This window comes from Oreochromis niloticus, unplaced genomic scaffold (genome assembly GCF_001858045.2).
Source record: "Oreochromis niloticus isolate F11D_XX unplaced genomic scaffold, O_niloticus_UMD_NMBU tig00008098_pilon, whole genome shotgun sequence".
Classification (NCBI taxonomy): domain Eukaryota; kingdom Metazoa; phylum Chordata; class Actinopteri; order Cichliformes; family Cichlidae; genus Oreochromis; species Oreochromis niloticus.
The window spans coordinates 159,929-174,535 of record NW_020328970.1 but is presented as its reverse complement, the minus strand read 5'-3'; the positions used below and the strand labels follow the sequence as shown (position 1 = coordinate 174,535).

Sequence of the window (14,607 nt, the reverse complement as noted above, 5' to 3'; positions counted from 1 at the left end):
GTGTTTCATCCAAATCCCAGAATTCCTGAGAAGCAGGAGCTGCGTCTCCTCTTCACACTGACCACTTTCTATCTAACAGTGAGCTCCCAGTGAAGCAGCAGCATTCAGCCTGTTAGAGTCAACACAAATGTCTCCATCCAAGCTCATGTTGTGCTTTGTTGTCCTCTCAGTCCCCCAGGTGGAGGTGGATTCAGGGGTGGAGTCTGTCCAGCTGCCCTTCAACACCACACTTCACCTGCCTGAAGACGCTAAAGTGGAGTGGATGGACAATTATACAAGTTATAGGATCAGCAACAGGAAGGTCCACGTGTATGAGAACGGCTCTGACCAGCCTGAAGAACAGCACCAGGTTTTCAGAGACCGAACGAAGATGAATGAAGACCTGCTGAAAACTGGAGACCTCAGTCTGACCCTGAAATACCCCACAGATGATGACAGCCACACCTACACCTGCACCGTCTACAGCAGGGAGGGAAACATCCTGCTGAAGAGAAAGGTGGAGCTGAAAGTCAGAGGTCAGTGCTGTAGATACAGGTCAAAGGTCAGAGGTCATGTAGGAGTTTATTCTCTAAAAGCTTTTAGTTTGAATCTATTTTCAGTTCATTCAAATAAAATAAATTCTTTGATGTTTTGATCTAAAAGCCAAAAATGTCAGGCGGAGCAACTGTGTGTTTAAATGAACAGACTAAGAAGAACATTAAAATGATCCTAACTTCAAAATAAAAGCCTCTGGCATGATTTGAGTTTGGATCAAATCAATAGTTTTGTTAGTTTAGTCCAAATCAGTGTAAATGTATAAATATCAATAGTTTTAAAGCTGCTGAGATCATTCAAACACTTTGATCCAGTCATTTGGATGTTGTCACATGTCAGGGTGGAGCAGCCATAAATATGAGGCTTTTATTGTGAAAATGATGAGTGTGATGATCCAGAGGAGCCCATGGGGTGTTTGTGGCTGGATGCAAAGGTTTGTAGCTCTCCTTGTAAAGAGAAACAGCTTGAAGCTACAGAGGAGCGTCTGCAGAAGAAGACAGGGGAAAGAGGAAGAAGCTGAGGCCGCTGGAGAAAAGACACTGCCTGTTGAAATATATTTCCAAAAGGTGTCACATTGGGCATGTCAAATTAAAAGCCTGGTCACTGTAATTACTGGTGAAGGTCTGTTTTGAGTTTGATGGGAATTTCATGAGCATGCTGGATGAAGTAATGATAAGTGATAAGTAAAAGTACTGGGTTCAAGTCCCAAAGAAATGTAGAAAGTAGGGAAATTGGTCATTTCTGTGGGTTCAAGTCCCGCTGGACATTGGGTCTATCTTGTGATGGTCATCTCGTGGGTTCAAGTCCCCTATGTCCACAAAGGTAGATCTGCCTCAATCTTAATCCTGTTTTGGGCTTAGATTGTTGTTTCAAATTATTCTAAATTTGTCTAGGACGACAGCGGCGTCTGTTAAGAAGCGCATTTTCTCGGAGGTAACGCTCCCTCCTGGATAAAGACGTTTATCCTTGACCTAGCGGCGACTAATGGGATAGTACGGTACGACAAACCGGGGAAAACTGGGGAACTTCCAAAATTGCTAGGGGTTCAAGTCCCCTATTCTTGCGCTTTTTTGGCTACCGGTAAATTAAGTTAGGGCTAGAAATCTGGACAGAGCAGTTCGAGTCTGGTCTGTTAAATTGGTCGCAAAAAACCTGAAGGTTTGCCCGTTCGAGTCGGTTATGGAAAATTTTCGAAATTTGTAGGAGCGACAAGGCCTAAAAAATCTGTGCAGTTGTAATTAAAGACGTCTGTAATATAAAATATGAGATCTATGGGTAAGATCAGTCTCTGTGTCAGTAATGCACAGCCGGATGTGCACGGATGGTGTGTGTAAATGCAAATGAGCAGCGGTGACGCGCAGAGAGGGTGGTTTCAGTTTTCGAGAGCATTGAGCTTTTTGCTAAATGCCTGTATATAAGAGGTTGGTTTTGCTTATTATGAGAGTGTAAATACAATTTGAATATATTAGTGTGGATGTATAGAAAATGATTAGAAAATGACTGAATTTGGATAGATGTATATTTCGTGAGCCGTAAATGTTGGTGTGTTTATTTTCAGTTATGTGTGTGTGGGGAGAAGCCGTGAGGATGATGAGAGGTTTCAGTTTTCTTTTTCTTTTTCTTTTGACTTGCTCTTTCTGATCATGGAAGGCATGTCCAAAATACTCGTATGAAAGCGTATTTTGTGTGATTTTAACTGTGTGAATGCTGTCAGTATTTGATTTGAGTGACTGGGTGATTTGTCTGAGTAAGTGAAAAGGGGAAGTTTGAGAGAGAGAAAGGCAGTGCGTGTGAGACGATTTATGGCGTCTGAAAGAGGTTAGAGCATTTAAAAGGTGTGTATGGAATAAAGGAGTGTGAAATATATTTCTTGTGTGATGAAAAGTAGGATGTGCTAAAGTTTGAAAGTGTTTTTAATTCAAGAAAACAAAAAAACAAAGGAGTTAGATTAGTTTGAGGAACAGGAAATATTGCTCTGTGTACCGGGGCTGCAGCGACAGGAAATAGTGAACAGGAACTGTGCATGCCCATATATGGGAACTGAGTGGGTGCAGAAAGAACACAGAGAGACAGATGAGGAAATGGGAGCAAATGAAGCCTTTAAGAAAAATGAATATATTACTAATTGTATGCTTTAGTGTGTCAATACAGGTGGACTCTCTCAACATTGCAACCTTGAGTTCAGCAGCAGAAAAGTAGATTAAAAGAATTGGGAGAATAAGCCAGTTTTTGGCTCGAAATTGTGCGGCTGGATCTCTCACTTTGTCCCTGAAGCGGAGAAGAAGTTCAAAGGCCAGTCAATCGCCTGATGAAGACCGACAGAACATCGTGAACTTGAATACAGCAGGCAAACGACAGTGCCACTGATCCATTAACACTGATGACGACTGATGACCAGCAGCAGCATGGAAGACTAATGTAACATGTACTGTGAAAATACAGGCTGGGCAGTTGAACAGTGGGATAAAGAATTGTGGAAGAGCACTGGACATTGAGTGATATTTTGCCATGCTGGGACTAAATCTGAAAGAAAGACTGTAAAGAAACAGAGAAGAAGACAACAGCTGAGTTGAGACTGTGTTTGCTGGAGCTTTGAAGCCCAAACAGGACATTGTGCAGAGAGGACCAGTGAGAGATGAAGCTGGACGAGTTGGACTGCGAGAATATAGGATATAATTGGATTGAAAATTGAAGCCTGAACTCATGAATTGTTTAGGGATGTCCACCACAGCATAACAAAGAGGTAAACATTAGAAAAGGTAAGAATAATGAACGAAAATAATTGTCATTACCTTAATGAATAGAAAACACACATACAAATTGTTACATGTGAGATTATTTTTGAAATGAATCAGAAGTGAGATAGTTTGAATCTAAAGCTCAGTGGTGTAATGCATAAATTAAATATGAATATATAGGATGCAATGAAGAAACAGCTTACACGTAGTGTACATTAACATGAATACATCGCAAGGCAACGAAGAACTCAATGAATTAATTTAATGAAGAAGCAGTTTACACCCAATTAACATAAAATGCAGGGAAGAACACGCTTACATGCCTGGCATAATTGGTGTTTCTGATCGGAGATAGAGAAATGGGTTATTTAACCACTGGTGATAATAATGAAAATGTCTTAGTTTTGTTATTTTCAGGAGTAAAGCAGACTTGGACCGGCTCTCCAGATCCAGCAGTCGGAACAAAGTTAGAGGTTAACATCTATGGATAAGTTAAGGCAAGTTTCTGGTTGAATTGTTCACAGCATGATGTGTCCAGGAACCTGAAAAGCAAGCCCCAGCTCCTGGCTGAAGACCAGGAGGGCGGTAATTTAAGGTGGGAAATCAAAATGTGGGTTAGTAACTCGGGGAAAAAGAAAACTGACTGCTTAACTGGAGAGTTGGGAAGAAGTCTGGGAGACTGTGAAGTCATAGATGCAAAATAACATATACCCATACACACACAAACAGAAAATGCATTAACCTTATAAAGACAAGCTCCTGAAGCTTAATGAACAGATATTGATTAAAAACCTGGCTAAGAACACAAGCATATGCAATGAAGATCTGCTTGCTGCTTGTATGAGTGAGAGAATGGTGTGAATGGTTAATACAATTGATGGAAAGATTTAAAATAGATGGAAAAAACAAAAGAAAAGTGTCTATAAGAGTGACTCAGGAGTGCTCTTGCACTGATTTATCAAAGTAAGTGATTAGTATAGAAAGAAAATGAAAATAATTCAATAATGTGATAAGGTTTAAACATGTATTCCTCTTGTTAAGTTGGCTGTTGAGCTGTGGGTTTATGCAAATTAGCTGGAGCAGAGACACTTCCTGTGTGTGTGTGTGTCGGAGGCTTTCAGTTCAAGAGAGATCGGGGGCTGTTGAAGAGTATTTGGCGAAATATAATGGTAAAGTATCAGGATATTTGATTACGGTGGTCAGGTCTGTTCAGAGGGGCAGATTTGGACAGGAAATTTATAATTTAAGGATGATATGTGGTTGAAATTGGTTTTTATCTTGTGCTGAATGAACACATGGTAAAGTGAGGAAGGGTGACATTGTGCAAACGGTCTTTGATCTTTTGACGAGGTTTTCGGTGTGTTGAACGGGTGAAATTTAAGATTGTTTCAGATTTTTGAGGCTGTTGTTTCTATTTCAAGAGAGGGAGTTTTGATAAACATGGACATGTCTAAAAGGGCCCATAGTTTTTGTAACAGTGCACTTAGAGAAAAAACCTGTCAGGTGATTTTGTTTTGTACTTTGATGAGCTAATAATCAGCTCTCTTTTTTCATTTTTGTTCTAAGCAGGCCTGGAAGAGAGTGAACGGACGGCGCTGACAAAATTACCAAGTACGAAAATCAGGTGGGCATTACAGAATTATAATTGATTACGATCAGAGACTGATTGGCGGCGAGTCTCTGTCTAAAAATGACTGCAGCGAGTCAATCCAGTCAAAAGTATAGAGAACTACTCTCCTAAAAAGGAAAACGAAATAAAACAAATGATTGAGCTCATTTTGCTGATGTGGAGCATCTGATGACGTGCGCAGAAGGCTGCAGATCAGCAAATATATCATGTGTGAATGCATGTGAGTGAATGTGAGTGACTGGACTAAGGTGGGAATGAATAAATGTGGACAGATTTATCATGTGAGGAAAAGAAAGGGGATGCTTTGTTTTGCTTTTGCCATAAGCAGGACAAGTGGGAGACTTAAATCTGGGGATGCTGATGTTCCTTTGAGTGAATTTCTGTTTTATTGATTTGGGTTAGACCATATTAATACATTATAAAATGCTAAAAGGGAAACATTGATGTAACTTAAGTTACCATTAACTGAGGTAACACATGATTAATAACTGTTCTGTTTAAGTTTATTTTGTGTCATGACACAGATTGGATCATATAGGGGGAGAGTTGAGTAAAGGTTTTGTTTTCAGGAAGTTCCAAGGATCCAGACTTTGCATGGAGCAACGAGTTGGAGGAGATTTGACAGGATGATTAAATTGATTTTGTTCCTTAAACACAGGTTTTCAGGGCTGGAGCAAAATACCGGAGAGGACAATGGCTGAAGTGTTCTGAGAAATGATATGACTAACCTTTTTTCCTTTTGATTTGTTAAGCTTGGGTGGAGCATTTTGAGTTTTTTGCCACATGAGATGTGTCAAAAAAGAGAGGGATTTAAGATTTAATTTGTTTAATTTGAAATGGGTTTTAGTATGATTTTATAACGATTGGGTTTTTTGATAATTTAGAGATGGTAAAATTCTTTAAATTCTTTAAAGAGAGGATTAAAATGAACTGAATTAGGTTTAGAAGATAAATTGCTGGTGTTAATAAGAAGTTGTACACCAAACTTAAAGGGGAAACTGTGGGAATAAAGGATATGCTTTGGGGGAAAATAGTGAAGATTTTATGAGTAGAAAATGTGGGATTTCTTTTTGATTTTTAGGATAAGTTGTAACAGTGACATAATGTTAGAATGTTGTTATAATGTAGGCTTTAGAAACAGATAGTAAATAGATTTATTTCTAGGGTAGAGGAGAGCTTTTTATGAGGATGTTAAAAGTCTCGCTGACTCAAATGAATAATATTGGAGATTATATATGTAGAAAGGATTTTTTCATACACATTGCATTTTGGTGCCTTTAACGGAGTTGTGGCTCAGAGAGTCGTCTCTTGAGGGTCATAAACTTTTGGTTAACGTTATGATTAGCCAATCTACTGTGAGAATGACCTGAGTTTTGAAGGATTGCACACGCTTACAGACATATAGAGTTCATCAACACACAGGACAGTATTGATTTGAGGCCTAGGGCCTGAAATTCATTTAGCTGTTAACTGAATTTGAGTTGGCCCGGTAACAAGTGACAGAAAAGAGGAACTGAATAGGAGTTTCGGTGGTAACTAAATGGGGTGACATGTAAAATATTGAGATAACACATGCAGCTCTAACTTAGTCCTCTTATATAAAAAGCAGTTACAGAATAACAAATACTTGTTGAAGCAAAACAGAAGCAAAGGGAGAAAGCTTATATATTTTGGTTAAGTCTGATAAAGTTTAAGTTAGAGGGAGTCATTACATTAAAAGCAGCAAAATGAAATAAAAGGATAGATTCAAACAGGTTATCACCCAGGAAATGGGAGTTCAAAATACAGTTAGAGTTCAGTTTTTAGCTATGATGAAGTTTATTTAGGAGCAATTAACTATGTGCTTACACTGAGTGATTAAAGCGGTTGTTTTTTATTATCCTTTTAGTAGAATAAGCCGTTATAATGATTTTATGATGATTTTGCTTGTGAGAGGTGACTTTAGATGAGAGGTAGGCCCTTGCAGCAGTGACAGTTTTGTGCACAGGATGTTGATGATCAGATAAGGAGCAAAGAGGAAGCACATGCAGAGACGTGCTTCCTTCGATTCTCTTAAAGGCAGTGCTGTGAGAGTTTTACAAATGCTGAGTACGGTTGAATGAGATATAAAAATAAAAGTCAAAAACCAAATACAAAATTAGGTTCATGTTTTGAGTAACATTAGGTTGAGTAACATTAGGTTTGAATAAAGAAGACAACTGAGGGACATAAGGCAGGGAAGCCGTACTAGGGAGGAAGTGTTCTGTTTCCTTTGCAGGTGGCCAGAGTTCCACTAGAGTGGGACCCAGAAGAGGAGCAGAGACCACTTAAGCATGAAGTGTTCTCAAGTGGGAGCGGGCATTTTATAACTAAGACCACCTAGATGACATGAGGTTGTCTGATTTGTTAAGTCACAGGATGCCAAGAGAGGGTCAGAGCTAAGAACAGTGATCCTAAATGTCCATGACGTCAGGGGTGGACAGGGAAACAGTTGAATGGGCCAAGGAGTGACCCAACATAACGTATGGCGACCTCTGGTGTGCCAGAGGTCGAGAGTGGGGGTGAGAGGAATAGAAATATTTTCCTGCTATTATTTGCTGCTTCTCTTATTGTTTTATGGTAGGATAAACGTATCTATGTCTGTTTTAGGCTGAGTGCCTTTTGTTTAGATGAACTGCTGGACTTCCAGACCAGCAGGTTTAGGGAAGTCTTTATGGGGTCACACTCTGACCACACACACACACACACACACACACACACACACACACTCACCCAATGATGTATAAATAAAGACCAGGGCAGTGGCAGGGCGCGAGTCTCAGAGCCCTCACTTCTGTGCGGGTGCTGTGACTGCCCTTGCTTGCAAGTAAACTAACTGCAGTGTGTGTTTCTCCTCTCTGACTCCCAGCTGAAGAAGTGTTATTTAGAATAAATCTCTTGACACTCATGTTGTGCTTTGTTGTCCTCTCAGTCCCCTGGGTGGGGGTGGATTCAGGGGTGGAGTCTGTCCAGCTGATCTGCAAAACCACAGTTTGTCTGTCTAAAGATGCTAAAGTGGAGTGGAAGGATGCAAACAACAGGAAGGTCCACGTGTATGAGAACGGCTCTGACCAGCCTGAAGAACAGCACCAGGTTTACAGAGACCGAATGAAGATGAAGAGAAACCTGCTGAGAACTGGAGACCTCAGTCTGACCCTGAAACACCCCACAGATGGAGACAACTCCACCTACACCTGCACCGTCTACAGCTGGGAGGGAAACATGCTGCTGAAGAAACAAGTGGAGCTGAGAGTCAGAGGTCAGTGCTGTAGATACAGGTCAGAGGTCAGACTCATGATGGTGGTTCAGTCTCAGTGGGCTCCATCCAATAATGTTACAGTGTTAGCATGTCTGATGTTTGTGGCTGTTTTGGTTTTTATTTGATTTCCAGCCAAATGTAAAAGCTTCAGCAGATGAACTGTAGGAGCAAAGTTCATGTGTGAGACTTCATCTGAAAGGTAACATCTTCTAGTTTCTGAACATGTGTTTGTTTAGCATGTGGCTAAAACACAGGCTAAGCTAAGTCAGTTCAAATCTCAGTAAAAACCTTCTTCGGTCCTCATCTATAATCAGTCATATCTGAGTCACAATAACTAGAAGATGATTTCTAGCAGAGCTGTGAAAATCTCCACATCCTTTCTCCATGTTATCATCCAAAGCTGTGTGAAGTTTCAGAGCTCTGCAGCTAACAGAGACTTTCAGTTTGCTGCTCTCTTCCTCTGACAGCTCCATTCTTAGGGAGCGTTAGTTCTCTGTTTCACTTTATTCCACTTATTCAGTCTGATGTTCTCTGATCTGTTTCTCTTGTTTAGTGTCTTAAATGCTGCCAGTGCCTCTCTTTGCTTTAACCAACCTTTCGCTTTATTTCTGAGCTTTTTAAGGACTTTAACTGATGCATCAACCTTTGAAAATGGAAAGAAATCAGTCAGATTCATGGCTGCATCAAAGTGTCACATGTAGTTCTCCCACATCAGCTGGATTATATCTACAGGTCCTTCTCAAAAAATTAGCATATTGTGATAAAGTTCATTATTTTCTGTAATGTACTGATAAACATTAGACTTTCATATATTTTAGATTCATTACGCACAACTGAAGTAGTTCAAGCCTTTTATTGTTTTAATATTGATGATTTTGGCATACAAAGTGTAACTTTGATTTAAGTTCAACTTCTGCACTAAAATTTGCAGAAGTTGTTGTATCCGTGTGTGGCAGGCAGAGGTTGGACCATGACCACCCAACAAACAACTTGACCAAACAAAAACACAGTTAAACCTGACCCGGGCAAGTGGAAGTGGGCCTGTAAGGAGGACTCTCAAGAACCCAAAACAAGGAACCAGCAGTTTAGGAGGCCAACAATGTGGCCAGTGGTGGAGATGAAACGGTTTAGGGCGTCGACCGGGAGGCTGAGCAAAACAATCCTGAGGAAGTGCAGGTTGATGTGGAAAATTTACAGTCTCTGAATTAGCTCTTTGACCAGCACACCTAATAGTCTTGAGATGGGTGGTGTCATTAACACAGGGGGTGGGCTCAGGAATAGAAAAATGCAACAACACACTGAGACTTCATCAGCCTTAAAAGACACCACATCATTGCTTAGCTGCACAGAAACCCACTCATTACTGCGCTTAAACTTTGGAGCAGTAAACACAGCACGTCTTTACTATTCCCAGGCTCAAAAACAGAAATCACAGCATTTGCTCTCTTGGGCGAATGCACAGACTTACAATAATCATCTTCAGAAAACGAGGCCGGTGGCTACTTGACTCAGGTTTACAGATGGGAAAAACACACTCAGATTACCAGCAGACATGTGACACTCAGGCATTTTATTTACAGACTCGGGGCCATGAATGACAGTTAGAAAGGTCTCTTTACTCTCAGCAGTGGAATTGAGCTAAACTTAACAAGGCAGGGGAAGGAAAACGAAACACACTGAACCCAGGACGAGAGAAAACACTGAGACACAGACTAAGACACACAGGCTTGACACTGGGACTGAGGGAGAAACAGGCATGGGAACAAGACAGACAGAGGAGACAGAAAAGGGACATGGAGACAGGAGTGACAAATGTGGAACAGAGGAGGCAGGGAAACAGACCCTAAAGACCAGAAACTACAATATAACACAAGCAGAAAAACAGCTAAAAGAACCAGAACTACGAAATAGACACTAAACCTTAGAATATAAATTAACCCACCACCCAAAATGTAAACACTGGGTCACAGACCATGGACCACAGAAGAAGTAATTTCTACTGACAGAACGTATTGAACATTTTGGAAAGGCACTGTGAGGCTGCTTCTTCTTTTTTATGCCGGTTGGCAAACAGCTTCTAGGTGTACTGCAGCCACCTTGTAGACTGGAGTAAGGATCAGACTCTACCGTACCACCATTAGATTCTTTTTGAAATACCCGTTTCTTTCAAAAATGTAAAAATATAAAATATTTTTAAAATTTAAATACCAGCAAATTCCAGCCAGAGACTGAGAAACCAATGTAAAATCAGCTGCTGATACCTTATCCCCTCATAAAATCCACCTGTGTACCTGATCCAGTATTTAAACTCCTTATCCTCAGTTATTCCTGCTAATAATCTGATTACTGTCATCCTGATTCCCCCATAAAGTGTGAGAGGAATAGAAGTATTTTCCTGCTATTATTTGCTGCTATTTTATAATCATCATTAACATTTCAGTGTTAATAGTGATGTTGCTTTCCTAGATGCATTCAGATGTTCAAATATATTGGTATTATATTAGTCTTTATTACAGGTTCAGTTATAATCAGTTGAATCTATAATTTAAAGGTTTTTGAATGTTTTATATTCTTACACATAGTCTTCAGTGGGTGAGAAAACTGAGTTGCAGGCTGACAGGAAATGCGTCTGCAGAGCATGTTTTGCAGAAGTGAAACCGAAAGCAGAGCGAGTGCAAGCCAAAGAGCCAAAGAGTTATTATGCATTTATCTTTGATTTAAGCTTTTAGTAGAGGCTTTTGATCAAAACATTAACTCAGTAGAGTACACATATATAGTCTTGGTTCGGACATACACGTAGCCACACGCACACTTAGTTAGAGGGATCACTGATAGGGGAAAGTTCAAGTTGCTTAAGTTGAGGTCAACTAAGGTTCAGAAAGCAGATGCAAACTCTGCACGTACAGACAGACAAATAGTGAGAGGTCATGACACGTACGCAGTACACAGCATGCACGCGCCCCTGCACGTGTACACACACACAGATATAAACTCTTACCTACTAAATGAGTTTTAGACTGCAAAGTTGTGCCTGTATGAGTGACATTTTCTACAGGAAGTGCACCTGATGTTCCAGGGAGATAAGCGACAGCGAAGGCGGCTAACAGGAAGCATCAGCCGTCGACACGAAGATGATGTTCTATGTTAAAAGTCATTGTGGTTTTGGTGTGACGTAAATCTGCCTAGTAACAGAAAAGGGGGCTGTACAATTCTTAACCCCATAAAACAGTTGTCTGAATATGAGAAAGACAGTTCAACACTGATTGGGTTGTTGAACTCACACATGTGTTCATTAAAATGCCGTCTAAATTGCACACGCCTGGATCTGTGGTTTTTATGGATTCTTCTCTCAACATTGAACCCTAACAAGTGCTATGTGAGTTGAAGTCCCCACAACAAACTATCCTTCCTCCCCAATGATCTAGGATGATTGTTAGTGTATCTACAGTAGAATCACCATGACAACCATTTTAAAGTCTCTCTGTGCTGGTTTTCATCTCACATCCTCCTCATTAAATGCCGGTTTGAAGCACGTAGCGAGGCTCCAAATGCTCAACCAGACCGCCGACAGGTCTCGCACGCCTCAGCCGCTCTATCGTGTCGTGAGCTCGGTTACGCCATGTCGCAAGTTTTGTGACGTGCTTTTGTGGTAGTTAATGGATCAGATTACATTTTTTATTTCTCTTCGATATCCGATCCAGTAATTTAGGTCAGTATTGGACCGATACGTAATATCGGATCGGTCCATCCCTAGTTACAACATACAAACTCATATAGCCTATCATAACTTTATCAGGGAGCACTTCATCTTTAAATTCCAGTAAAACAAATGTACTGTGCACCTTCTCTCCATTGCTGAAAGCCTGCAGTCAACTTAAGCCTGTAAAGTCTCCTTCTCTAATTGCTTTCTTCACTTCTTCCAGATTTTCTCCCACAGGAATCCCAGAAATCCCTCCTCTTGCTCCACTTTTCTCTCCAACAGTCTTCCTTTCCAGTACTTCTCTTTTGCACAATACTCGTAGTTTCAGAGCTTTTTTCTTTTGTTCTGCATTTTTACAAATAATGAGCAAACTCCCATCTCACAAAACGTTGGCTGATGCCATGTCCCCGAGCACTTTTCAGTGGCTGTTTCTCACAATTATAATTTAAACCATTCTGTAAGTCCACCAAACTGGTTGAAAAACAAAAGAATGAAGGTGTTTCAACAGTCCAGACCTCTGCCTGATGAAATGCTGTGGTGGAGCTTCAGAGAGCTGTGCATAAATCAGCGCCCATACTTTTATTTTTCCATTTATTTTCTCTAAGATTGTGATTTCATTAATAAGTAAAAACTCTGTCACAGTTCTTTCTCCTCATCCTGCTTCTCTTACACAAACTTTTCCTCCTCCTCTGCATCTCAGTCCCCCAGGTGGAGGTGGTTACAGAGGTGAAGTCTATCCAGCTGCCCTGCAAAACTATAATTCACCTGCCCAGAGACACAAAGGTGGAGTGGGTCAAAAGCTCCAAGAAGGTCCACGTGTATCAGAACGGCTCAGACTGGTCTGAAGACCAAGACCAGAGTTACAGAGGCCGAACAGAGCTGAGGAGAAACCTGCTGAAAACTGGAGACCTCAGTCTGACCCTGAAATACCCCACAGACTGGGACACAGACACCTACACCTGCACCGCCTACAACAACAGGAAGAAGATCCTGATCAAGAAGGAAGTGGTGCTGAAAGTCAAAGGTCAGTGCTGTAGATTCAGGTCGAAGGTCAACAGTGCACCCACTGGCTGGATGCAGCTTGTATTGTGGCTCCTCCCCCTTGACCTCCTTGATAGCTTTAGATCAGTTTAGCTGTGTTTCATCCAAATCCCAGAATTCCTGAGAAGCAGGAGCTGCGTCTCCTCTTCACACTGACCACTTTCTATCTAACAGTGAGCTCCCAGTGAAGCAGCAGCATTCAGCCTGTTAGAGTCAACACAAATGTCTCCATCCAAGCTCATGTTGTGCTTTGTTGTCCTCTCAGTCCCCCAGGTGGAGGTGGATTCAGGGGTGGAGTCTGTCCAGCTGCCCTTCAACACCACACTTCACCTGCCTGAAGACGCTAAAGTGGAGTGGATGGACAATTATACAAGTTATAGGATCAGCAACAGGAAGGTCCACGTGTATGAGAACGGCTCTGACCAGCCTGAAGAACAGCACCAGGTTTTCAGAGACCGAACGAAGATGAATGAAGACCTGCTGAAAACTGGAGACCTCAGTCTGACCCTGAAATACCCCACAGATGATGACAGCCACACCTACACCTGCACCGTCTACAGCAGGGAGGGAAACATCCTGCTGAAGAGAAAGGTGGAGCTGAAAGTCAGAGGTCAGTGCTGTAGATACAGGTCAAAGGTCAGAGGTCATGTAGGAGTTTATTCTCTAAAAGCTTTTAGTTTGAATCTATTTTCAGTTCATTCAAATAAAATAAATTCTTTGATGTTTTGATCTAAAAGCCAAAAATGTCAGGCGGAGCAACTGTGTGTTTAAATGAACAGACTAAGAAGAACATTAAAATGATCCTAACTTCAAAATAAAAGCCTCTGGCATGATTTGAGTTTGGATCAAATCAATAGTTTTGTTAGTTTAGTCCAAATCAGTGTAAATGTATAAATATCAATAGTTTTAAAGCTGCTGAGATCATTCAAACACTTTGATCCAGTCATTTGGATGTTGTCACATGTCAGGGTGGAGCAGCCATAAATATGAGGCTTTTATTGTGAAAATGATGAGTGTGATGATCCAGAGGAGCCCATGGGGTGTTTGTGGCTGGATGCAAAGGTTTGTAGCTCTCCTTGTAAAGAGAAACAGCTTGAAGCTACAGAGGAGCGTCTGCAGAAGAAGACAGGGGAAAGAGGAAGAAGCTGAGGCCGCTGGAGAAAAGACAGGAAAAGAAAATCAGCTTTATTTGTTGGAGGCCGTTTGTTCATCACACTGAAATATTCCCACTTTAGAGACATGAAACAAAGTGAAGTGTGGATTGATGTTTGTCTCAATGATTTGGGCCCTGGAATCATTTCTTCATCTCCCACTTTAAGACATATTAATGTCAGCCTCACATGTCCCACAGTGGACAGATTTCTATTTCTAGATGATATTTGGAGGATTTTCATGTGTTTCTCTGCTGTCACAGCTCTTTGTGATATTTGAGCGCAGCTGTAATGTTTGTGTGGTTAAAACCACCAGACTCCACTGACAAAAACTCTCATTTTAGCCGGAGAACACGGGGCTGCTGTGGGACTTTGTGTTTGCAAAGATTTCTATTGGAGGCATTTTTGCCTTTATTATATAGGTGCAGAGAGTAGACAGGAAAGTGGGGAGAGAGTGAGGGACACACAGGCACCTGTAGTAAGCCCCGCCTTCAGTCCACCTGCTCAGCCAGGTGAGCTATAGCGCTGCTTTAACA

The 14,607-nt window shown here is 41.1% G+C and overlaps 1 protein-coding gene across 1 annotated transcript in view; it reads left to right on the top strand.

The window, feature by feature from the left end:
- LOC106097045 (uncharacterized) overlaps nt 1–14,607 on the top strand; it is a 38,797-nt gene that overhangs the window by 21,627 nt on the left and 2,563 nt on the right. Inside the window, exons 7-11 of the mRNA XM_019357174.2 lie at nt 171–457; nt 7,853–7,860; nt 8,130–8,179; nt 12,580–12,903; nt 13,186–13,472. Coding sequence (XP_019212719.2) covers nt 171–457; nt 7,853–7,860; nt 8,130–8,179; nt 12,580–12,903; nt 13,186–13,472 — 956 coding nt within the window. The remainder of the gene's footprint in view (nt 1–170; nt 458–7,852; nt 7,861–8,129; nt 8,180–12,579; nt 12,904–13,185; nt 13,473–14,607) is intronic.